The sequence below is a fragment of the Enoplosus armatus genome, chromosome 12, assembly GCF_043641665.1.
Source record: "Enoplosus armatus isolate fEnoArm2 chromosome 12, fEnoArm2.hap1, whole genome shotgun sequence".
Taxonomy (NCBI): Eukaryota; Metazoa; Chordata; class Actinopteri; order Centrarchiformes; family Enoplosidae; genus Enoplosus; species Enoplosus armatus.
Window position 1 is genome coordinate 2,830,247 of NC_092191.1, and position 27,748 is coordinate 2,857,994.

The following is a 27,748-nucleotide window of genomic DNA, read 5'->3' on the forward strand; positions in this document are numbered from 1 at the left end:
GAATTCTTGGTCTTCCTTCTTCTTTCTCAGAGTTACAGCATCGGGGAATTCTCAATCTTATATGTCTTTCATAGTGTTTGTGTGTGTGTGTTTGTGCACACCGGAAGGGAGAAAGAATGGCGGCACACTCAGCTGTGGTGTTGCATCCGAAGGCATCTGCTCCTTTCTATAAGAGTTTAAGTCATCCATCACCCAACTGTAAGACGACATCCATACGCTGAAAGAAAAGAAATATCTAGGACGTTGTGTCACATCGGCCGCATTCTATTAACATATCGCATTGTTCTGTGATTGACTGGCACGGTGGTGGAGATCATGGAAGCTGACTATCACTGGAGGGATTAGCGATAAATCCTTTTCATGAATCGCGACTACATTACATCCCCTCTCCGTTTAAATCTCTCACACCTGCTTTTCTCAATCTTTTTCTTTATACCTCATCTTTCACTCTCATTCAGTCTCCAAAGTAGTTCTGCATCTCTCTCTCTCTCTCTCTCAGAGCCAGGGGCATGCTGGGCAAATAGACTGCACTCTAATTGCCAATGTAATGATGCTGCAGCCCACTCATCTCACCTGCCTAATTAATACTACAGCTGCCACCCCTGCTCTCCTCTCTCTCATACGCTCACACACATCCACACAAGCATACAATAACAGGAGGCACTGCATGCTTGTAAGTTCATATCACGTACTGTCTCCCTATATCTTCTCGGCCTTCCCTCCTCTCTCTCTCTCTTGCCCCCCCCCAACCCTTTTCCTTCCTCTCCACTGTAAAACATGGGCCTGTCAAATTGACATGATGCACTAAGCTGCACTTGCAGAGCAGTGAGAAAACCGGTCCATCCTCCAAGGAGAGACGACTCAAAACCAAATGCGTTTTTTTATGATAAACCAATAAAAAGATTTAAAAATGTATATGATGAATTGTCAGAGAATTTCATAAATATACTCAACTTTGAAAATAATGGTCATTCGTATTTCCAACTTGAAGTAAAAATGAAATGCTTCCTGTGTATATAAAAGACATCTTAAGACAATAGTCGCATATATACTGGTCACTTTCCACACTGGCTGTGAAGCAACGCTTCACTCTCTCAACATACATACATATATATGTCATGTGAGTATTGTCGTGACCATGTCACAATGGCCGCCCAAGCCTCAAGTCTTTGAGAAAACCTGCTGCTCTACTCAACAGCAGCTCTCCAACTATCTACTTAAAGGCAGAATGTGTTGGATTTTCCTAAAAAACAAAGACTCATACAAAAACAATTCCTTTCAGTGGCTTATGACATGAGAACGGGTGGTGGTGTCTGTATCAGTGTTCGGGACGTTTCTGGGCTTCAACCTTTGGGCAGTGGTTGTGTAGTCCCAAGCCAATAACAAGTGCACAGGGTGTGAGGGTGGGGTAGCGACCAGGTGCCAGATCAGGAGGAGGGGCCAACTTTTAATGTTAAACAGACTTATTCTGCCTTTAATTCAAAACATTTTGGTTTATATACCACACTATATATGTATGAACAAAAGTATCAAGGAAATACAATCTAAATAATCATGCCCAAAGAATTCATATCTCTTTGCTCTCCACAAGATGTAACATGAAAGCTCTGCTCCCACAAACATGCCAACAAAGGCTGGGATAGCTGTCCTCTGCATGGCATGAAACACACATTTCTCACTTGATAAACCTCCACAAACCCTCCTTTTCTTTCACACTTTATATCTCTATCTCGCTCCTGAAAGTTTGTCAAAACAATACTAGACTCTTTGCTAACTCGAGGGCGAGGTTGAACTAAACAGATTTGGCGGTAGCAGTGGCGGCTTCGCTCTCATTTCTTTCCTCTTCCCAAAAATGATGAATCTGTAGGCAGGGTGTGTTTATCAGGTCTTTTTGGGTCACATAAGCTGCTGCATGTTGAGAGTCCTGCGGCACAACGGAAGTCTTGTGTAAACGGCTTCTCCTGTAATGTAGTAATTATTTCCTCTCGCCTCTTTCTTGTCCTCATAACAAAGCTTCTTTCCTCTTTTTTCCTCCCTCCTCTAAAGAATGCTGTTGACAACAGATTTTTTGGGAGGTTCACTTTTGCTTCTGTTGTTGCAGCTACTTTTTTTCCACTTACTGTCCTCTTTATTGTCTGCAATCCTTTGTAAAGTATATTGTATTATTGTTCAAAATTGAAATTGATGAAGATAAAAGGAGTTCCACCAATTAGTAAAGTTGTCTTTGTGATTCATCATGAGAGTGGAGGTTGATTGTTTCACTTAAAATTGAGCTTACACAAGGCCAACCTCATTCAAGACTTGAAATGACCTCATGTTCTTTCTTCTGTTAATCATTTTCTTATTTTTTCCAATTAAGACCAGTTGATATTAGTAACCATATTAGCATAATTCACGTCATGTGCTCAAGAGTCTCGTCAGCTTCTTGACACGAGAGCTTTTGTGTGAAGCACGGATTTCAGTTATTCTGTCTTCAAAACCATTAAATCATTATACTGCTGAAGTACTGTGGCAAAGTAAAAGAAGTGCCCATGCCATGCACCGCTTTTTGCATGAATGATTGTCCTCTGTTAGACATGCACATCATTATGATATTACAGTTCTGCAACACACTAACAACCTGTCAGTGATTTTCTTACAATTGTGATGATTCATTTATCCGAAATCTCCTTTTACTACTCGCTATGAAGTAACCTGACTTCCACTCCGTCATAGTCTAAATTGAACATCAAATACAAACACGAAAAAGAGATCTGTTCTGTTTTTTTTATCAATGTACTGTTATCAGTACATGATTTGACAGTATTTTGTCAAAATTGTTTCTTAAAGCAAAACTTTTCTTTAAACGGGACATGAAACACAGTAGTTATAAATAGCAATTCAGCATGATTACGCTTCTGAGGAATGACAGATAATGAGGATATACTTGACACTTTTATCAAACACGTCCGTCCATGAAAGCAATCCTGCTTTGTTTGAGAGTTCACTTGGAGGACAACAACAGAGAACACCAAAGGTCATCACTTTAGGTGTGAATGAATGCAAATCACATTCCCCTCTCTGCTGTTGTGCCTGCCAAGTTTCCTTTTGTGATCATCTGTTATCTAATATCCTCATTGCCAGAATAAATGTTCCTCTCCATGGTAATATCCACAACGTCTTTGAATTGGCATATATTTGCTTTGTAACATTATCATTTAATACATTGTAATCATGAAAAATATGGCTGCTTTAAAAGAACAAAGGCTTCAGTTCTGAGGTTTTAGTTAGAGATATTATGCATTCTTGTATTTCTGTATTAGCTGTGGAGTTTAATTAAAGCTATCAGCTGACATGAGCGCACGTCAAGTGTGATATGTCAGGAACTGGATGGACCTTTGCTTGGATAATAGTTGTTTTTATCATGATTTTGACATCTATCTCTCAGGCTTGAGGAACTGTGTATGCCAATGTCCTTAATCCTCACTATGGGGTAATAATCCTCTGGAAATTGGTAATACCCTGTCATATAATCCTTTTCTCTAGCCTCAGGTTGTGTTTTGATTAAACTGAAATTCCTCCATATTACCTGGGGGTAATGGGGCTTCATATGGGCACATCATATAGATGAAACACAAAAACATTTTCAGATGTTTTTACGATTGATTATATGCATCACAGCAACCTTAGTAGTGCTTTCCTAAGGCTGAGTTGCATAATACCAGAATACAAGTACAAGTTAAAGAAATAACACCAACCATTAGGATAGGTCAAAAAAATAAAATTGTTTCAGAAGATAAACTAACACTGCACAGTTTTCCAGAAGACAAATTACAGTTGCACTGTTAAGATGGCCTGATATTTCCCCTGAACCCCAAGTGCAGTTTTACTGGATTCAGGAAGATGTTTGACAGTGCATTTGAGAAACATTTCCTAATTTAAAGCTTTGCTCACACCTTTTTTCTGACAGGAACTAGTGTTTGCTCAGTAAATCATCTCAGCATCTGCTTTGTCTTGCCAGCATTTGCTTTGCCATTTCCTGTGTTCCACGTGGACCACTTCTCTCTCTCTAAAAAATAATTGGCTTGCAGTGTTTGAGATGCTGCTTACCGGTGCTCTGTGTAAGTTTTGAATTCAGCTGGTCGTGCACTCAAGTGCTTCAGGTCAGAAATAATGACAAAACAGATCCTGAAGCCTGTTGTTGAATTATTTGAGGGCAGAGAGCTACTTTGTGCTGTAGTTGCAGAATAATGAAAGTCAGCATCATGACATTGTTGTTTTAATCAATCAATCAATTGAAACATGTGACAGCTAACTAGCTAACTAAGAGTGAAATTGATGCAGTGCATTTCAGAGACATTTCCTAATTTAAAGCAACTGTCAACTGAAATTAGAAATGTTAAACCACAAGAAAATTTGAGTTTAAAGTTAGCAAGACAGTGGTTGGAGGATTGGAATTACAGTGGAAGTTATGTATTATTTACATAGAAAATAACAGTGTTCCCAATCTCCCTGTTAAGGTAAAATGAGGTAACATGAGAGTTCATCTCATCAGTGCAGTTCTATATGTTCAGTGAATATAATCACCCACCTTTTCATACAGATACGCTTCCAATTTTCCGGTGGATTTATTTCTAATCTAATATCAACTGTCTTTGCAGCTGCTTTCAGTAACATTGTTGATGTTTCCTATAAGCAATGGCACAGCTGTGAAATTACATTTTACGTGTATAAGAATTTAAATCCCAGCATCAACATTTGGGAGATGAAGTGGCTGCCAGTTTCCAGAAGGTTTATAACTTAAAATTCCTTTGTGAAGTATTATCCTTGCCAAATGTGCTCTCAACCCTACCCTCTAACGGGATCAGCAGCATGCAAGTGACACTTTCACAATGAAAAAAAAATCCGAAGGGACATAAAATAATCCAAAACAGAAGCCAAAAGGGGCGAGTTTAATTAGCTGATTACCCTGACGGACTTTCCTGCTGCTTAATTTTATCCAAAGGTCAAAGCTTTCATGGCACTATTGTTCTTCGACACAAACTGCACACTCTCCTGCATAAATCCTCCTCTGGCATTTAGTTGTTTTGGAATATTTTCTGAAATTAGGACTTGATAAAGCTGCCACCCCTGTGGTACCTCATTTAGGCAAGTCCATTCTTCCCATTGTTTCAACTGCCAAAGGCCACTACAGCACATCAAGCAGAAAATAAGTGAAAGAGGGGTGAAACACTCAGTATTGCAAATTGTAACATAGGACAGGACAAAGAACTTATAGTTTATAGCAAAGTTATATTAAACATACTGTGTTTCTGGGATTTGGATGAGTTTGGTAAGAGATTTTTGGTGTAAGACACACCAAAACCTTAAACACTACATGGCCAAAACTATGTGGACAACAGAACAAAGTATGTGGACACCAGGACTTCACATCCTAATGTGATTGATGAACACGTCATTCCAAAACGACAGGCATTAATCTGCTGCTATAATAGCCTCCACTCTTCTGGTTTCAGGCTTTCCACCAGATTTTAGAACCTGGCTGTAGGATTTGCTCTCTTTCAGCCACAAAACCATTAGTGAGGTTGGACACTGATGTTTGGCAATGACACCTGGCTTGTAAACAGTGCTCCGATTCATCCCAAAGGTGTTGGATGGGGTACGGCTGAGGGTCTCTTTGCAGGCTAGTCAAGTTCCTCCACACCATACTGGGAAAACCGTTTTCGCATTCATCATTTTAGTGTTAAACTGTCTTAAACTGTGTAGAAAAAGGAGCCTTAATCAGATTGCAGACGTGAACATTTTCACTTACTGCTTTTAAGGAAAATTCTGGCTCCGAAGAATTAACTTTGGAAAGACTAAGACATATAAACACCCCACTATCCTCCTTGGATATACAATTTGATGTACTTGAATGTCTATGCGTACTGTACAGGTTGCTGTTGCTGAGTGTGTGTGTGTGTGTGTGTGTGTGGGGGGGGGGGGGGGGGGGGGCAAACTTGTTGCCTGTTGCCGGCAGAGATAACAGCTAATTTAATCGATCTAAGTACTTCAGTACCCCCTTTAACATTCAGATGCAATGAAGAGATATTACCTTAATACCACTGCCAATAGCATTAACCCTCTAATCAAAGTGACTTGGATGGAATTATTAAGCACGTAGATAAGTGGTCTACGTGATGAATTCATAAGGACAGTAAGTCAAAGACAGGGAAAGAAATGGAGTGAAGGGGCAAAATGAAAAAGAGATAAGGGTTTGGATTTAAGTGTTATCTCACCGTTAATGATATTTCCAGCCCGTATCAAGATCACTGCATAAGACGGAGGAATGTATTTATAGATTGTGACATTGTGTGTAGTCTTCTACAGTATAAAAGGTACTTAGTAAAAGTACAGGGAAGACTTTACTAAGCAGCCAGACAATCCTCATGCTCCATGCTCTCTCTCTGTATCACTGCTATGATCACGGTCATGGTTGGTTAAGATTGTGGTCATGGTGAAAGAAATACTCCGCAAATAATGTTAGGAGTATAAAATGCTCCTCCTCTGTAGGCTTAAAAGGTGGTTTTAAAAAGTTAGTAGTTTGCTTCGTCATGGAGGACGGCAGCTGCAGTCAGCTTGAATTCTCAGTGGTTATAATAAATTCCATTGGTGACCTAGTTTCAGTTGCATTTGTCGTTCGCAACCAACTTGGGAAAATACAGTTGCGTGCGACAGTCAACTGTGCGAGCAACAAACAGAAGGTGTGTATTTAGACATACTCTGGTTCTGGTTAGACAGTCGAAGGTGGATAATGCTGTTAGGAATTATTTAAGAGGTTAAAGAGTTTTTGTGGATGTATTGTATGTAATCAGGCCATTTAACTATATTCCCCACAGTAACTTTCATTTACTTTTTGATACAGATTTGAATATAGGATATAAGCATACTTATGTTACTGGAACCACAGCAGCTACATGCAACCCCTTAGATGTTGGATGAAGTATCCCTTTAAGGTTAAGGAAAGATTGTGTTGAGTTATTTTTTAACTCCACACTACTTACGCCTTTGATTGAACAACATTGGACAGTCATTATTCACATGAGCTGTTTGAACACACGACCAATGCTGTCATTTTCTGGTGAGGACAGACGTCCTCTTGTTTGTTGTCTCCCATGTGTCTCTTCATTTCTGCTGTATATTACTGACTGCTTGAGAGATGCTGGATGAGTTAATGTAGCACCTTTGCTCTGTTTCCAAGAGGGATTGCTTGGACAAATCCACTTTTACTTTCTTTTTGGCTGTCTGATGAATAACAACGAGTTGTGTCGAAGACACTTCTGTTATGCATGTGGTACACACACACACACACACACACACACACACATTCAAACACCATGGCATGTATGCAACATTCAGTGGGAGGCATGTTTTATTTAAGAACGGGAGCAGCTCAGCAGTCAGTTACGCTTGACAACTGGAAACATCCAGAGAGACATGATGAATTTCTCACTTAGTCAGAATTGAATTTACAAACTTGGGAAAATATTCATCATTGGCTTTTTAGGGGGGGGTTCCTGGCCTTTACACCTGACTTGACTCAGATTGTTATACACTGGTTGGTTTATGTTTTCCCTTACATTTCATTACATGTTTTCATGGTGGTACACATGTGGTGCCAAACATCTTCCTCTGGCTTCCAGAAGTAGTTTTCTATCCCTATTCTCCCTTTGGGTTACATGGAGCTGTGGAGTAGTACAGGAAGGGGAGGTGGAGGAACAGAGGAAAGAAAGGGGGATTGAGGTGACATGGTGAGTGGTCTGGACAGTATGCTCTGGGGCTGATTTCACAAAGGTGAAGCTAATATCCAAAAATATGCACTTCAGATAATGCATCTACATTCAGTGGTTGCGTACAACAAGTAGGAGTAATCTGCTATGCATTGTGGCTACAAATTAATGCTTAAATTACTTCCTGTTTCTTTTTTTTGGCAGTTGTCCAGCAGATGACACAGCTCTTAGTTTGGACATAGTTTGAGGGTAATCCAACTTGCCTTAGATTAACACTAAGATTTAAATCAGCCTAACTCTACAGACCAGTCTAACTGATCTTCATGAAATAAGCTCCTGGTGTTGTAATTGCATTTTCCACTTGCTCACCATCATATCTGAATGCGGGTAGCGCTGCGCTGGAAAGAGTGTTTGGCTTTGAGAGATCCTGATGGATTGTGTTCCTCATTATTCATACATGCAAACACATGGATATGCATATTCACAAGTACTTCCAAGAAAGCTTGCTGTCTTTTTGTCTACGTGTGAAATACAAACACACAAATACATATGCAGGTACATATACATGCACAACAACACATACAATGCACACACAGTTTCACACCTTGCCTGCCTCTCATAAACTGTCAGGTTGAGGCATGGCGCCCCAGATGCATTTCAATCACCCCGTCTGGGAAAAATGAGAGAAAAGACTTCCCTTGATAGTCAGCGAAGCTAGATTTTCATTTCAATTTTCTGTCCCATCAAGACAGGGAGGAATGAATGGAAACACATACGGGAGAGAGATATGTAATGTCATTAAAGTAGAAAAGTAATCATCTCAGGCCTCCTTTGAAGTCCAGGCTGTCAATTGTATTTGGTTGTCTGCAGGTCTGATTAAACAAACCTCCGAGCAGCAAGTTGCTATTAAAGCCCATCAGACATATTGGATTACATTAGGATTTGATACATCAAACGATACGACTTCATCAAGTACCCACAGTAAGAAATTATCTCGGCTGAAAACCTAATTACAAATAACACAATAAAAGAATATCTGTTACACCTGTTCCTGGCGCCATGTTTTTGTTTTTCCTTATTGAATGCACAACCTGGTGAAGGATTTTCTTAGCACCTGTGTGAATGTAGCAATGATAGTGCCTTATTAAATCAAGAAACCATTGCTTTGAATGAACTTTCTCTAGTTGGTTAATTGACTTGAGTGTCTTTCTGTGAAGGATTACTTCCAATACTGTGAACCTTTCCCCTGAATAGAGCCATGCGATTCTGCCTCTCTTTTGCTAACAATTTGTATCACTATAAGTCATTCCTCATATTGCATCTTCACAACATAATGAATATTTGAATGTACACATGTGGAGTGAGTACTTAAAACAATGAATTAGTCTTCAGGGCAAGCTTAGCTTAACAGTGGCTGATTAGCAGTATAAGGATTAGAAAGCATTGTGCAAAAATGCAATGCAAGACGTTTTTAATATGTTCCAAATTAAGATTGGGATGCAAGAAGCATTTATTGTGTTATAAGTGTGGCTGTTTTTGTGATTTTTACCTTCTGCAATGCCTACCGAGCAGATTGTCGTAAGGTCAGGCTCTAACCATGACGGAAACAACACTTTTCCTCTGCTATTTCCTGTTATTTGTTGGCCAGTTTACTGCAGGTGTATCGGCCATTTTGCTCAAAAATGAATTTCATGCTGAGAAAATGGTCCACAATGTGAAGATCATTGAACCAGCCTGTCACAGTCTGGCCATTGCACTGTGGCATTTTGTCTTTTAATGGACCGTTGAACCTCACGCTGCTGCGTGGCTCCACTGTATTAAATTGGTCTAAATGGCCGCCCTGCCAAGGAGAGAGAAGCAGTTGTTTGGATCTCTCATATTTCTTTTGATGTTTGACACTGCAAATAGCCTCATTATTTTATTTGTATCACATCTTTAGTATCTGAGGAGGATATCAGCGGACACGATGAATGTTTTCTGTCTTGTACCAACCCAGAAAGAGATGTATAACAATTGTGCTACAGAGAAGAACATTTCAGAAATCTATCTTCATTTGCCAGTTTTCAGTCTCTCTGTATTGGACAGATTCTCTAACTAGCAGCACTGCAGAGCATGCAGATGGTCTGTCATGGCATTTAACGTCAGACTTGACAGTGTCCATGAGGATTTCTGACTGACTTGATGTTTCTTCTAATTTGGTACAAGATATCATACAGATCTGTCTATTCAAATGTTGTGAGGAGATGTAAGTGTAGAAGTTTAAACCAGACATTTGACCAAACTTTCAAACAGTGCTTTTAAAGTTAGAGATTGCAGCATGTATAATTTGTAGCCTTAAAACAGTTCAAATCCCATATTTGCAGGATAAATCCCTGAGGTGCCCTTTAGCAAAGCACTTTTCACCCCAACTGGAGCTGCTGTAGTGTGCAGCAGTGTGAATGTTACTGTGTCCTGAAAAAGAGAGCAAGGCTAAATAAAACCAAATGTGGCTCCTTGTTGCCTTGTTTCTAAAATATATATTTTATTTGTATATTCAGTTTTAAAATGATCTTTTCAGAGTGAAACAATCTGGACATGATGTATTAATCATTAATGCAACTCCAGCTTTAATATTAGGTTAATGCCACTGGAAAATGATTTACTTATGCATGTATGTAAACATGTCATCCTGATTAAAACTAGTAGTAAATGTACACACACTGAGTGGTGGATTGCGTGTTTTTGATTACAAAATATTTAGCAATGAGAAGCTGATGGTGCATTTTTGCTTCAGTTTCAGTATCATCCCAAAGACCCCAAATCTGTGTCTGCTGGAATATTTAGATCACAGGGTAAAAAGAAATGGCCTGTTTTGCCATATTACATGGAGAACTTTTGAACTGCTTGAATGGGATGTGCTCTTTCTCTGCACATTCTGTTAGGCATAATATGTATGTGTGTCTTTGTGCACTTCATACTTCCCTTTGCAGAAATTCCTCATCCTGCAGGCAGCATGTTTATATATACATCCCCTGCTCTGTGCTGCTTTGTACGCTTGTGAGAGATTCACACATATGCGTGCTCACACACACACACACACACACACATGCACAGGCAGACACTTCCTGTTTTCTTTTAATTAATGACTATGGTGCTAATTAGAAGGCATGCAACTCTTCAATACCCTCCAACTGCCTGTCATCCATTCTAAGATTCACTCCTCTGAGCTTTATGATGTGTTTTGATCTCTGCTGGGAACACATCGGTGGAAGAGAAGGAGCATTTTTGGGATAAAATAACTTCATATACTGCACAGTGCTAGAAATGATAAAGAAGGACATTACAGCAGTTTTGTGGCCACTCAACAAGGAGGCTATGTCTAAGTAACTGAGTTCTATTGTGTTCTCAGTCTCACTAGAGACACTCAATTTAATCACCACTGCATGCTCCTCCTCATTTCCACAGTCCCCCCTAATGAGCATGACACACAGAAAACGTCACCATGTTAAGCCTCTATTCTCTTAATTATCTTCCTCCACTCCACTTGGTGTGACAAAGGTGGCCTCCTGTCAAAGTTTAGTCAGGATAGGTCACAGTGGAACGGAGAGATGTTGAATTACCACATATTTGGCATAGAGAAGAGTGCAGCTGTGTTTAAAGTGACCTGTTGACATGTTAGACTTTGATCCTGAATTGAAGCATTTGATTAGGAAGCTGAAGTCCGAACACCAAATACTGCAGCAGCGTTTGAACCACTTTCACTGGAGTCTTTTTGAAATGTGATTCAAATTGTGTCTTTAAAACAAGGCGACTGTGTTTGTTGTGCTTGTTTTGTTCTCCTGCTCCCACACAACACATATATGGCATCACACGCTGCAACAGTAAGAGCTGAGAAGAACAAACTTGGAGGGGAGGCAGCAACACAGAGGCCTTGACAAACGATGAGATTGTTGTTAACAGCATGGTTGATATAATTACCATCTGTCATCAAGGTATGATGAATGTTACTAGAGGAAGCCCTCGAACATATAGTACGGAAAACATGCAGTTGTTTGCTAAACCACACACTTGCTAAACAAAAAATATGCCCTGGGGTTCCTATGACAACCAGAGTTTACCACTACCAACAGACTTTGTGTACAGACTTAGTACTCCAGGAACTTGACACTTCTATGGGCCAATTCCATACTGCATACTAATTGTATACTGTGTGTACTGAATACTTATTGTCATAGTATACTGTTCATGCTTACTATGCAAAAAAATCAGTGTAGTTATGATTCAATGTATGTGGCGAAGGAAATCTATTTGCGAATTTGAAATGCCACTGACAATTAAACTTCACGAAGTTAGTAGAATTCTCTGTAATATCTTTCTGAATCCGTCTCACCACCTCAATTTATTTTAATGTGCTGCAGCTGTGAGCAGATTCTCCTTTGTGCATTTCAATGTGAGACAATAGTGAACTACAGCGCACACAAAAACAAAGCATTTTGTTGAACAATTCCGACTTTTTTGAAGAAGAAATACATTTCCAGTGTGAAGACCTGCCCTCTGCCCACCCCCTTCTGGAGCCACACTTCAAACGCACCATTAAATATCAGAGAGATTCAATTTAATATCACAACATTTTTTCTTGCTGTTGTTTGTAGACACATGACCAATGTCACGGACTCTCTTTGCACCATATATCTCCTCATATTTTCCCCTTTCCCTCCCAACTGTTTAAGCACACCTCTGGTATGCACAGTCGAGTGCATCTTTCCCCTCCTACTGCAGCTCATTTAATAATTGAAAATCACTCACCGTAGATGAAAGACAAAAGGAGGGTAGCCATTATCATTCTGCACAGAGCAAAATCTTTGATATGTCACACTTCATTCCTTTGTAAGCTTGATCTCTGTGCACAGCTCCAGTGTTTTGTCTGGGTGGACGTAGATGTTCTCTCAGCTGGGGGCTTCCAAAAGCAGAGACCGCTGGGATATGTATATTTGCTCTGCTGTCAACTTGTCAGAGCAGATACAGATTAATTCTAGGAGTGTCAATGAAACAAAGCCACAGGGGTAAACAGGGAAGGCATTGGGATGCAGGTTGTGTAGAACAGAAAATTGAGACTTAGTGAAACAAAATAGTTGAGAAAGTGACCGAATGATAGCTGTAATAGATATAGCAGGGTCAAATTTAGAGAGGTAGCACAAATTACTTCTGTTGCTGAATTTTATATTTTATTTGCATGTATGAGACTTGAATTTTCCTCAAGAGGGACAGAGAAAAACAGAACAGCAAGAAAGGTACAAATGGCCAGAGGCAAAGATTGATATCCAAACCAACTGAGGCACCCAATTAGGCTTTGCACTGCACACTGGCATTTCTGCCTTCATGCATCTCTGTGCACTGTAAGACACAGTTACACTTCTATATGTTAATAAGGATATATTTATTGAGCTGAAATGAATGAAAAACACATCCTCACAACGCATAGCCTTTTCCCAGGACTTGTTCTGATGAGCAGCCGAAGCACACTTCAGAATTCAATAGCTGCCTAATGATCATTGCCTGACTGCCACTCTCACGAATGTGCCAATCAAAGCCAACTGTTTCAATTTCTTGAAAGTTTGAGTGCTATGCAGAAACCATGGAAGGTGTTTTAAATTAATTGATCACTCTTCGTCAGAATTTCTTCCTCTTTGTGGCTTGTAGGGGAGTACAAAGAAAAAAAAAAACATTTTTACCAGAGATTCATCATCAATTTCAAGTTCCGATATATCATAACGCAGTTCTTACTCTAAGATTTCCTATGACCAAGCAAGGAACCTGAAAGGTTACAGGGTCTCGCTTCATGGTGATTAAATGCTCCTTTTCTGCTGCAGCCCCAATTTGTGATTTTGGCTGAAAGGACAGATTTCTTCTTGAGGAAAATTCTTTCCCATTACGGGTTTCAGCCCGTAAAAATAACCACACTGTTCATTTCTTCCTGTCAGCTTGCCTGTCTCTGCACTTTCTTGCTTTCCCTACATTTGTCTCAAAAATAACATTTATGTGCAGCTCTTGCATTTATATCAGTTGTAATAACAATAATGACTTTATTTATATAACCCTAACCCTAACAGAGTTACAAAGTGCTTTACAAACAGGGTATACGGTTAAAATAGCAAAGGTTAAACAGTGCATGTATATAACAATCGGGGAATAAGGAACTGGTACAACAACTAGTAGAATAGAAATAATACAATAAGATAAAATAAAATAAATAGAATGGTCACTTTAAGAAAGCTTTTACATAAAAATAGGTTTTGAGACGAGATTTAAAAGAGGATACTGAAGTTGCTAGCCTGAGATCAGGTAAGGAGTTCCATACACGCGGGGCAGGAGGGTCCCAACTCAGGATCTGGGGTTACATTCAGTTAGAAATATAGTCTGGGCCCAAATCCTGCAGAGCTTTAAAATAAAAGTCAATTCTAACACCTACAGGCTACCAGTGGAGAGAGGCACGGATGGGAGCAATGGTCTTGTGTTTTGGTTGGAGTTGATTAAAAGCCTAGTAGCTGCATGTTTAATAAGTATAAGGCAAGAGATAGCTTTCTGACTAAGACCAGAATAAAGGGCATTGCAGTAATCTGGGCGTGATGAAGGAAAAGCATGAATGATCTTTTTGAGGTCCGCTCGAGATAACAATTACTTTATTTTTGAGATAGTCCTTGGCTGCAAAGTTGAACAACTTTTATAAAACTTTTCAAAAGATTCATTTGAATCAAAAATCCTGCTGAGGTTACAGGCCGAGGGCTTCAAGTTTGATGGTAGGCCACCAAGATTTGACTGGACAGCAGGGATGATGTTTGCGGGGGGCAAGCGACAGGATTTCCGACTTTCAATTAGTTTAAGGAGGTTTTGTGACATCCAACACGTAATGTCTGAGAGGCATGAAACATTCGCCAAGTTGTCTGAATCAGTTGTAGTTGTATTTGCATTTGTTCCCTGGAAAGTCTACCTGACTCATTGACTGACATTCCTCTTTTTCCTCCACCAGGTGTCGAGAAGGCTACCAGGGAATCCGCTGTGACCAGTTTCTGCCCAAGACGGACTCCATCCTGTCTGACCCAAGTACGTTTCCACATTTGTACTCCAATATATTCAGTGCACCAACATCTATCAATAGACCATGAATCAAATCTGAACATATAAAAGTAAACCTGAGGGAAAAGGAAGTGGGTTATATTTCTCAGATCATTCTGATGAGGTTCAACTGGAGGAACATTTACTCTGATCCGCATTAATAAAGCACCCTATACCAAGGTTTGCTGTACATGTTCTCGGCACCAACTCCTCAGCGCCGCCGTGCAAACATCTCACAAGACAGAGTAATATATAATAATGTCAGCTTGCCAACTATTATAGGAGCACTCAACCAGACTGTATAAATAGAAATATTTTTACAGTTAGATTTTCTCTTATTGCATATTTCCCTTGAAATTATGAATATATGGTATTTCTTAGTTAGTCATTGTAGCAGCACTGCAGTCATAGGTTGCTTTCTTCTCTGTTATATTGGATATTAAATTCAATTAGTGCTCCAAAACTAGGGAAACAGGACCATTGCAAAGTAGAAAAATAATAAGTCTTAAGTAATAGTGGCAAGTATTTCTTAACAAATTCCTACAATTAATTTAACTGAATTTCTTCATTTTATACAGATGAAAAGATTCAAAATGATGCACGAAATTTACTACAAAATGTCTGATGATTCCAAACAAAGTTTTCTTTTGTGTTTAAGTAACAATAATTTATGCAACCTTCGCTTTTCTGTCTACTTTCATATTCTCCTCTTTCTTATAAGTTGTCCTCATGTTACCTTTTCATTTTCTCTTTTATTCCCTGCCTTCTCAAATACCCTCTCCTACTCAGGCTAATGTCACTTCTCCCATTTCTTTATCTCCCAAAGACATTGTCCTCTCAATGTCATATAGCTGAGGGAAGAACACAAATTGCCCTAACTTATGTCCTTACCGCTTGCTATCTATGCCATATTAATTTCCCCGTTCCTCTCAGCTTATTCCAAAAAATATGCAACCTTGTCACTGGAGCGCCAACGTTGTGGCAGTACAATAGCTTATCTGTGACTTTTTGACTAACAAGGCGCATGCCATAATAGCACCATTTACCTTAAAAGGACAGTACTGTGCCTTTGGGGATTTTTACCTCGTAATTGTCCAATCTCAAAAAAAAAAAACCCTCTGTGGATATATTATGAAATTTCTTAGAATGAATATGAAATGTTATACTTGATTGCAAGGGAGAATGTGCCATAAATGAGACATGTAGATTAAATGTGGCAAATGCAACAACATTGTTATCACTTGCTCTTTCCAGATCATTAATTAAGTTTCCATAATGAGATTTTTAATTCCAAGCAAGTATTAGGGTAATTGACCTTGTTAGAACAACATTGGTGAGCACTGAAGCGGCACCCATCGCTTTGTTTGTACACCAAACCTACTGACCTGAACGTAGCTAAGAACTGTTACAATCTTTATCACTTAAACAATTCATCAAAAGTCAGACGGAAACAGTCGTTGATTGTGTTGCTACTGTATCTGTTGATCTGTTGGGTTTCTTTCTGCCATGATAGAAAATAGCTGCATGCCTGGGCTTTCTCTGTGGTTTATATTAAGAAGCTGTGGGATCTGTTTGTACCTTAAAGGCTCAACAATGTTCCATATAACTCCAGGGGTGAAGAGAATTGAGTTTCAACATCAAGAACAAAGTTGTTCTCTAACAAACCAAGTACCAGATCTTAACCATAACCTCAAATTGGTTTTCTCGCCTAAGTGAGTAACTGATTATTAATCTATTAATCGGCGACTCTTCCAGGTGAATTTCCATATAAATTGTCTGGGAGTTATCAAGCCATTACTGAGGAATGGGGGGGAAAGTAAAAGAATGTGGGACTAGGAAAAAAAAGTCTTTTCACTTTTTGGCATCCCGGCTGAACCCCCAACATACACCTTCCTGTTTGTATCAGCTTTAGCTCACACCACTTTCCCTCATTCATTTCTGATCTCATTCATCTATTCTTTGCAACTTTCTCTAACTCTCTGCCAAATCTCTATCCTAATAGTGAGAATCGATTGGCCTACTTTCAGGGCATTCTTCTCACTGGCTTCATCTCTCGACTACCTTCTTTATTTCTGACAGGTCCCTGCTTTCTGTTCTCTTCTATAAAACACAATGTCATATAGCCTATGGATTTCTTTTTTCAGTAACACCACATTTTCCTTTCTTTCTTTTTTCCCATTTTATTCAACTACTTCCTGCTTCAAAAAGTTGGTAAGTGCAAAATTGGATAAGAAGAGTGGCAGATTGTGGCCTCCCTCTTCTTTCCTCACCCCTCAGATAATCTTGTCACAGCATCACTCTCCTTGACTCCTATGCTCGCAGCTCATCAAATCCTAATTTCCCGGGTTACCTTTGTGTCTCGTGCTCGAGCTTGCCTCAGTGTTGACATGCTTGTTCCCTCTTCCAAATTTCCCTCCTGACGGCCCCCTCTCGCCCCCATCTGTGTCCTGCTAACCTCCTCCGTGCCATCCTTTCCTCAACACGCATCTTGTCCAAGCGTCAGACCTCATCCCTTCTCCCCAGCCTACAGTTCTCGGTCCAACTCATCTCCTAACACTAAGTGGCACGGGCCTCAGATGGACTGAGGCTTGAATTGTGCCAGCTAAAAAGGTTCACCAGCAGGCCAGACAAACGCTGCCAAGGACCTCTGGCAAGCTGCGGTCTCGACGGAAGGGCGCGAGCGAGGCTGGATGAAAGTGGACACATCTTCCGAGTTCGGCTATCACACTGTCTCAGGGTCTCAGAGGACAAAAGAAGAGTCATTACTCCAATGGCTTTACAAACACAATGGGAGTGAGATACAAGGCAAGGCAGGCAGAGAGAAATGTTCGTCTTCTGAACAAAACAAGGAGTATTATACCCTTTAATTCAAACAATTCAGAACACGTTTTTAAAAATAAAACTGGCTTTAAAATTTGCATAACGGTATTGAAAGGCTCCAAGATCCAATAATTAAATGCAAAGACATTTAATAAATGCCAGACAGGATTACTGCAAGTAAAGCATTTAAAAGACAAATTCAAGCGGAAGGAAGGAAAAATCATACTATATAATAGGACAGCAGCTAATTAATTAATCTATTAAACATTTGGGCTATAGAATATCAAAAAATAGTGGAAAATGCCTATCACAAGTAACAGTCTAACAGTCCAAAAATCAGTGATGTTAAACACATTTACAAACACTGTTCAAACCCACAGATCTTTCTAGTTCATTGTAGAGTTGGAACAAGCTGAGTGTGTGTGATAATATGGAATAACATGACAACCTTCGTTACATAAGGTGACTAGTCATGTGAAATATGCAGCTGTATCATCTTTTAGAAGAAGTGCGGGACAAAAAACTGCACACAGTCCAAAGACAAAAAAAGAGAGGTTGTCCACACACTGAATTTTGCAAGCTCCCAAAAGAATTTCTATTGATCCAATGTTTCCACCACAAGGTTTTCATCAGACAAGCAATGAAGCCTGATGGTCAAATGTTTCATCAATAAAAAGTATTTTACACAACATTCTGGTTCACAGAGAGGGTTAAAGGGCTGTGGTGGAGCTCGGACCAGGTCTTAAAGAAAATCATAAAGATTTCAATCAGAACTGAAAACCTCAGGGGTTACATGTGACTCACTGATGTACAGTTAGTTCTCAAAATGCCGACAAGGCTCAGCCCTGAGTTCGTCACCTAACTTGCTTGATGGGATGCGTTTGAGATCAAAGATTTGTTTAGGTTTCCTCTGAATCTGTCAAAGAGAAACTAAGGCCTTTTGTTGTCATTCTTACATACAGTATGTCAAATCAAGTTCAAACTGCTTTTGTTGTCAAGACATCTTTTGTTGTTCAAACTGGGAGGTTGCTGATTGGCACTACCCATTCTGAGGAACTTTCACAGCATAATGCAGTATTCAGGAGCCAGCGTAGACTAGGCCCTTAATGTATTCTCTTTGAATAGTGTTCCCTCTCTCTTCCCTCCCAATCTCTCTCTTTACTACTTCACCATCTACATAGCCCTTTCGCAGTCATTGTCTTATCCAACCCCTCTGAATCGGAGGCCTGGGAGTCGAGACAGTCTAGTTTTACGATGCTGCAAGGCATCAGAATCAGCATATTTTCATCTACAGTACAGTACGTGCATCATATCACACCCCATAGACACAGAGAGAGAGATTTGGAGATTTAAATCTGAAGACAAATTTAATTCACGCTATCTTTATGAGATCTGATTTCATGCTTGGCAGGTTTGTGTGCACTACAGATGATAACATTGCAGTAATCATGCAAGTCCAATTTCCCAGAGAATACAACCCTGGATTTCACGTTGAATGCATGTTTCAATCCATAAGATATAAAGGAGGCATAAAATGTGTGATTAAAGCTTTATGCTTTTATCATGGGCCAATTGTTAAGGCAAGGGCAATGCAAGTCACCTTGGACTGTTACAGTAATGCTCTACTGAGCATGTGATACGTGTTGTTTATTCACAACTGTGAAAATACTTGCATTTCTGCTTGAGCCTCGCAGTGATGCTCACATTAGAATATTATTCAGTTAAGTACAAGGATAGTAGAATGGTATGAATGAACACGATATTAATGAAGTGTCCTTGAGCAAAACATTGAGCACCTATGATCTCCAGGGGTGATGGTCTGTACCTGACCCTGACCTTCAATACATACACAATTCTGTTTGTGTAGTAGTATTTATCTTCACCATTTAGCAAAGTCACGAGAAAACAGATATATTATGTGGGTGTTTGGGAACAAACTGCAAACTAGACAAGCAAAGTGCAAAGATGTCAATAACATCCACAACCTCTAAATGTTATATCAAGTATAGATATACGGTACTGTACATACAGGAAGTGGATATGAACAATCTAAGGCAGACTCTGTGGACTTGTAAATCACGAAAATGAGGACTGTTCTGAGACTCACTTACTGAGGTTTACTTGAGACTTGACTCCCTAAAGACTTGACTTGAGTGACGACTTGGTTATGGTTAGGGAAAGATCGAGGTCATGTTTAAAAGAAAACAATGAGAAATGGGAACCCCACACCTATACCTGCAAAGACTGGTGTTGATTAAAGAAACATTTTAAGCTGATGTTGCTGATGTGGTTTTTGCCTTGCATCAACCACATAAATTAGTTAGAAATCTGTGCAGTCGCAGCTACAAAGCTCTCCAACCGAATGTCCTTGGTTTAGTTTTCATGCTGGCACGACTCTTTAAGTGCATGTTTGAGTTTGTTTGTGTGTGTTGTTTCTGTACTCTACATTTATGCATTTGTGTTTCTGCATGGTTGCATCTCCAGACCCACATTCCCACACAGTGTTGGGAAGTGAGAAGCGGAGTCTCAGGAGACATCTTGTTGAATTCACACCATGTGAAAGACGAAGAGGAAAAGAACTGGCTTAACGCTTAGAAGTGCTTGAAGTCTCTGGCATCAGCTCTGGTTACAATATTATCAGCCCTCCTTCTTATAATGACTTATTGTGGCATGGAAAATCCAACCTACCAGGATATGGATAAAGAACTGTCAAGTCTGTGTGCTTGACATCCTGACGATACCAAAGCCTGAGGACGCCTGAGTTAGTCTGGCTCTGATGTGAAAGATGTGAGTTTCTTGAATGCCTAACAATCACCGGGAGCAGATTGAAAGGCTTTGAACCCTGGATCAAGATTTTGTATTTTGTACTTAATAATATTAGAAATAATGTTGCTTGCTTTGTTTGAAGCTGTAGGTGCAGAGGCACGGACTACTTTTAGTTTAATTGGTGTGTGTCCAGGGTGAAGGAAATGGCAACATACCCATTAAAAACAACAAAAACAGGTTCTCTTTGACGGCTTTGAAACCAGATGAAAAGAATCCATCTTACACATTAAGTGTTCGCCATCTCCTCTCTCACTAGTCGTTGTGTATTTGTTTGTGCTTGCATTCAAGATGCTGTACTGGATTACAATTAGTAACCTAATCCCTGGGCTGCTATTACACTGTAGTATATCAGACTCTAATTACACTGAGAAGTGCAAATTTAAATAAAGGCACAGAGCAAATTTGCCCTGCGCTTTCATGTAGGCACTCAAAACCAGAGCAAATATAGGAGCAACTATAAGCAGCTTGTTGATTACTTACATTAGGGTAATCCCCCTTTAATGTTAAATTAGTTATAGTTCATGAATTTTGTTTCAAGAATGAAACCTAAAAATAATTAACACAGGAAATGTATAATGTTCAAAATCTAATGGTATGGTAAATCTCCTGTAAGTTTACATAACTTCACGTCGGCATGGCACCAAAAAGTAACTATTACATTATTTTCATGACTTCTTGATTGCTCGAGGAGCTGTATCTAATCAAGCGGACCTATCGCTAGCAATAGCTTGAGTTAGCAGTTGAAAGTTTAACATAAGCAGTTAGATAACTTTTAATAATAATAACATTAGTAATGTCTGCATTGAATAATGTTTCGCTAGTACCACATAGTGTGTTGGCTCACTGGAATGACTGGGCAACCTAAATGTGTTCATCATTGTTGTTAGTTCCACCTGCACTTTTCTTGCTATGTCAAGTCAAAATGGCTGCCGTGAAAAATAACTATGGTTCGAATATCATGACTCAGACATAAAGACAGATCAGGAATGGCTGCTGTAGCCCGTTGGCAGGGCCACCACAGAGAAAGCGTAGTGGATCATGAGAAGACAGGAAAGACAATACGGTGCATGCAGAAAATATGCATTGCCTCACAAAAAGTCTTTGTTTCCCAGGCAAGTTTCACCTTTCAAGTATCACTGATGTCCACCCATGCTGAGACCTGGCAGGTACAAGATCACATTCTTCATGTTTTGGTCGCACTTCCCCATCTGCACTGGTTTGGTAGTGAGAGCTAGGGGAGATGGGAAGAGAGTAGAATATTGCTGCTGTCGATGGTGGCGGTAGATTCTCAGGAAAGCTCTGTCCTCAGCCAGAGCTCGCCAAGTTTCACACGCTGTCTGATGTGTGTCGCTTGCTGCATGACAAACTGACTTCCCTGCAGGAAGACAAGGTGATGTAGGACTGTTGCCAATGGAGTTTTCATATTCCCAACATGTGTTTATCCATTTTACTTTCTGTAGTTTAGACTTTAACCTACACTGAAAGGTGTGTTCTCTTTGTACATACATTTATTGGGCTGCACAGAACCGCTGAGAGACTGCTAGAATCAGTGTCGGCACGTTTTTGGAACAGTTCACCTGTCTGCGGGCTAATTACAGTTTCCTCTTTCAGGGCTGAAAGTGGCAATGTCATTTCCAGGTTCCAGGTGCACAGCAGGGCGTTGGCAGTTTGCTGCTGATACCCCTCTGCTGTCAGCTTCTATTGAAACACACGTATAGGCAGAAGTTAATTAGCTTGCGGGTGTGTCTCATTGACAAGCTGGGCTGCTCCTGGCTCGCTTACATCTCCACCAGTGCTCAGTCTCCACCCGGCGCAGAACATTTGAGCGCACAGCCTGTTTAACTGCCTTCAAGAATCACAGACGTATCACTGAATAGCATTATCATGGCTGCTATTCCTGTGAGGTGCAGCTGGTGGCACACAGTACGCCGCTGGTTGCACATTTGTGCTCACATGTGGATTCTCGGGAGTATTTATGTCATTTCTGTGATCGCATCATTAGACACAATGAATTGAATTGAATTTATTAAATTTAGAGTACTAAAAGAGTTACAGTCCTGAGAATATTCTTTTAGTTTTAGTCTAAAGGTTGATCAAAGTTAATCGCATTCATTGTCAGTAGCAGTGTCAATAATAGCCACTTCTCTCCTTCATATTTCCTCTGCCTTCAGCGACAGTAGACAGTACATTTATATTCCTCCCTCTGCAAGTGAACTCAATGGCAAATGCAAAATCTACTACTGCAATGGAGCTTAATGGATACTGATTGCTGAGGCCAATTTACCTTCCGCCCGTTTATTGCTAAGGACAGGGATAGCAAGCAATCAGAAAAGAGGAGCTAGGGAGAGAAAAGAATGGAAATTCATATTGATTGCAGCAATTCATCTGGCGTACACCGCTGAGTGACTTGGCTTTCTGAAAATATTTACACAAGTGAATAGAAAATGCTTTGGATTGAATATTAGAAACAACAACTTTGTCATTCATTCCACACAACATGGCATTGTTTTCCCTTATTCATTGTCCTGTTTTCCACCGAGCATCTGATCAAGACTTTTGGCTGTGCCCTCATACAGACCCTAATGGATCTGGAAGGCCCAATTTATAGTGAAGTATGGGTCTTGTCAGCTGGTGCTTAGTGAAGAATATGGCAGTGGGATGCAGATTATCCCAGAGCAGTGCAGGCTGGTATGCTCGCTGCTTGTACCCACCCTCAAGTCACAGGTCATTAATAACTGGGCAAGGGTGGGAGACAAGGCGAGGCAATTCTCCTGCCTCATCTCATAGTAGCACATTGCTTGCCTCCTCTCTTTCCCTCTGTCCATTCTTCATGTCTGTGCACGTTTTGTTCCTTTTCTCTCCGTCTGCTGCTTAAAGCTTGAGTCCTTTTTTACCCCTTTTAAAACTTATTTATTATTAAGCAATGAAACGCTGCCCTATAGCCTGTCTCTGCATCAACCATAGCTGGTTGGTCATCTTGTCCTTACATCTTAGTCCATCCCACTAAAGGCACAGGGAGAGATGCACACAGTGTGAATGTACTTCACTGTGTGTGTGTGTGTGTGTGTGTGTGTGTGTGTGTGTGTGTGTGCGTGCACGTGCAAGCACATAACTTTCGTGATTTAAGCAACTATCTCATCTAATGACAGCCCTCCTAATACCAGCCCCAGCAAGTTAAACGATTATGACAACTTGCCATGAACGCAGGTGGAAAACGTGTTAATGGCCAGCAGACCTCTGTAGTGGAGCAGTTGGATGAGAGAGATAGTGGAGGAAAATGACTTGAAATTGCCTTGTCCAAATGGCTTTTTAATGCTCCTTTTCTAAAGCTTTACCAGTTGACAACTGAGGATAGTGTCATTGTCCATCAATGGGAGGACAGTGCAAGTGATGGAAGTTTAAGTACCATCTCTGTACAGATAGAAGCATCCAGAGTGGCCGACGATTTAGTCTCTTTCCGTTTTTCTTTCTTTCTATCATATACACACACACACACTACCTTTTATTGCTTGTCACTGCCGAAATTCATATTTTGTCTCTTAATTTAACGATTTATCAATAGCATTTTTTATTACTAACTGCACTTCACATTGTGTAACACAGAGGTATCTATGTTGGCCTGAGAAGGCTTGAATTATGTACTGCCAAGCCCAATTGCCCCAATGTCTTTGTGATATTAAAGAGAGAATAAAGGAACATTAAACCTCAAATTAATAATAAAAGATATGTTTATGCATGCAGCCTTTTATTGATTCTAATAAAAGTGTAAGTAAATGATAGTCTGCATTTTCAAATTCATCTTTGAAGAGGTCCTGCTACTTTTCTGATTTATATTTAAGTAGAACATTCTAACAATAACTAAACTAAGGAGGTACTTGAGGGCAGTATTTAAATACAAGAAGTTATACATACTTTACACATTTACAGTCCAGCTGTCGCTTGTAGTTTTATGTATCTTATATAGAATGTTTTCAAGTGTGTCTGGCTTTGACTTTCTTTATTATTCATTATTATAGTTCATTAAAGCTTTATTTATATAGAACTTTTCAAAACAAGTGTTCAAAAATGCTTCACAGTTATAAAAAGATATAAACATATATTCTGTGTATCTACATGCATTGGCCATTTCTTTAAAACCTTTTTATACCATTTATTTTTCAGTGATCCTCACTATTTTTTTCACAAGAGCCACATTGGCAGAGCAAAGTCAAGGGGAGAGCCACTTTAACGACAATACACCGAGTCACCCACACAGATGAGCTTCTCTACATATAAATTGGTCATCCCACAAAAAAAGAAACAACACAGCCAATACCTTTTTGAATTAAGACCATGTTGTATTTATAGTTTGTTGTTGCAATCACAGTGAGGCATTCAAGATGAGCATGGGTCAGCCGGTTTCTCTGTTTCCTCTTAATAGTGTTCATGGTTGAAAATGTTGACTCACAGGTGCATGTGCTCATGAAGAAAGACATCACTTTCTGTTCATGCCATGAAGAACAAATAAGAATCCGTCTGTCCATTTCTCTTGAACTGTCCTGTGCTCATCTTGAATGCCTCGTACCTTTCGTTTTTTACTCTGAACACCTGCCGTTTGCCCGCTCGTCTCCTCTCTCCGCCGTCTTCATGTTGATTTTCGTTTGCCGCTTCCTCAGACTCTTTATCTTCACTATTCCTTACGACGCTGTGTGTCTGTCCGTCTGGTTTTTGTCTTTAGCTGAGCTATCATGACCTGCAAGCGTGAGCCGGTGTTGCCTAAGCAATGCTGTAAGCGTGCTGCGTTGCCATGCGAGCCACCAATTAAAGCTTGACGAGCCGCATGTGGCTGTAGCACTTCACTTTATTGTCCCTTCAAAATTACAAAAACATGACTATATAGTAGTTTCAGTATATACTGAAAACATAACCCAAAAAGGTAGCATTAGAACACCGGACTACTCGTCAAAACCGACCTGTTCTACTTCACAGCCTTTTCCTTTCTAAATCCAGTCATCCATCCTGGCCTTGTTTCTTCATCTCCTTTGCTCTTTCTTTCTCTTTATAAGGCTGAACTCATCACACCATGTATCTTTCCACCCCCTCAGCTCAGCCTGAATGAAGACGAGTGTCTGGGTACATTAAGATACGCTGCTTTGCCTTTGCTCCACCTAAATGTGGCTCTACTCCAGGGCCTAGTCATTAAACCTCCAAGAACAAGAGAACTGATCAAGGATCACTGCTCAGGTTGCGTGGCCATATTAAACTGCACTTCACTAAGAGGAACACCGGTCCTTTATAACTGGTGAGATAAAAATAACTCCATCTGTCCCCAGATTACCTTCCTTTGCCCCCCTTTCTTGCACCATCTTTATACTGGATTTGTTGATCCATGAAAAGAGTGATTTGACTCAAACCAACAAAACAATCCTGACAAAGTTCAAGGTTGAGATCAAGGATAAACACGCAATGTAAATATGTACATTTTCTTATGATACCATGATAAAATAACGGCCCATAGAGCAGAGGAGATGGTTCAGGCTTCCAGGGTTTCAGTAGTAAAAGTCACTTAAATTCTGTCTGTGTCAGTTTCAGTCAGGACTGAAGCTGCTGGGAGCACTTAACGTTTGCCGTGTAAAATGAAGAAATAGGTTAATTTAAGTCAACCTGTTCAGCTGTGCTGATCTCATCTTGTCGCCATTGTTGTTTATAATGGCTTCTGGCTGTGGCACAAGAAGATGGTTTCACCATTTTTGTTTCCATCTACCAATCTTAGATTGTCAAGATTTTTCTTTTTTGTTTTTTTCAAGCAGCAATCGTCCATGAGCACAACACCAGACCTTTAAAATCACTGAAAAAGACATGAAGGAGCAATGTCGAGGTCTGGAACCTGGCTACTCTCCAGGTTTAGGAACATTGAAGATAACTTTAAATTAAAACTTTCAAATTTGAACTTGCAGAGGAAAAAAATCCTTCCAAAAGTAGTGGTCTCAACTCTTTAAACTTCCTCTGCCCCATATGAGTTGTCTCTCTCGCAGGATGGATCAGCTTACCTTAAAATGTCCAAGTCAAGAGTACTGGAATTGGTTATTTATCTGGCATTTCGAGTTTATTCTGGGTAATGAAATAAAGAGCGAAAGGCAGGATGGACAGAATGAGAGAGGGGGAATGACAGTCTCGAACTGTATGTGACTTAAGTACATGACATGTGCCCTGCCCTGCTGAATCATAGGTTGCCCTCTGTCGGTCTCCATCCAGCTCTCTTTCCACTCTCTCCTCCTCTTTTTTCTATCTCTGTCAGTCCTCCATGCCCTTCAGGCGCTGATTACTAAACTCTCCTTATCACTTACCAGAACTACCCAAACTCTCTTTTGACATGTCCTGCCTCTCTCTCATCCTCCTCACTCCTGCCTCCTTCTTCATTTCATTGCTTTTGGGAACAGTTTACTCTCCTCTACCTCCTCCTCTCTTACTCATTCATCCTTGCAAAGCCTGTCGGCGAGCCACCCTCCTCTCTGTCTCTCTCCTTCCTCCTAGCCCCAGAGGCATCACTGATTCACTGGCTGACCTTCCTCTGCTACATCTAAAGGCTGGCTCGCTCATTTTCTCCTTTACATTTCTGCAACTGTCATCTAATAATTCCTGTAGATAGCCTTTTAAAATGTAAACTTTGATCTAATGCAACTTTATGATGCTGATTAAGTTCTTAACATTACATCGGGAATGTTTTGTTATGATGATATATCACTGATGCCATATGGTTAGTTTATTTAAGGAAATGTTATTTGCTTGTAAATTCAGTTTTCACTGTTTCATAGGATGAAGAATTCATTTGAGTTCCCTGTGATGTAAAATTGTAACATTTTGTGATGTATAATAATGATGAATTACAGAGTAATTAGGGAGCTGCAATTTACATGGTGACTAATGGGCATAAAATATCATATCAAAATTAAATGAATCTCTTTGACAGATCATTTTCATTACCCTGGAAGCTGAAGAAATGAGAGCAAAATTTGAATTTCCCCACAAATGCTTTTGATAAGAGAACACATGCAGCTTAGAGGTATCCTCATGACTTTGAGTTTCGTTTCTGAATTGTATTATGACAAACCTGAAAACCTGCTCAGCAATAAAGAGGGTGCGAGGAGGTCAGTCGCAGGCAGTTTCTTTTTAATAATTAGTTTGAACCACAGAGAATAAGAGCATTTCATCTCTAATCTCAGCTCTGCAGCTTCTTCGTTTACGTCACTCATTGAATGCCAGCAGAAAGAACTCTGTTCAAC

General features: G+C 40.0%; 1 protein-coding gene across 1 annotated transcript in view; it reads left to right on the plus strand.

Annotated features, from left to right (window-relative positions):
• The window catches only part of LOC139294518 (pro-neuregulin-3, membrane-bound isoform), a 293,581-nt gene that overhangs the window by 225,531 nt on the left and 40,302 nt on the right, over positions 1-27,748 (plus strand). Inside the window, exons 3-4 of the mRNA XM_070916428.1 lie at positions 14,755-14,828; positions 17,049-17,051. Of these exons, the coding sequence (XP_070772529.1) occupies positions 14,755-14,828; positions 17,049-17,051 (77 nt within the window). The remainder of the gene's footprint in view (positions 1-14,754; positions 14,829-17,048; positions 17,052-27,748) is intronic.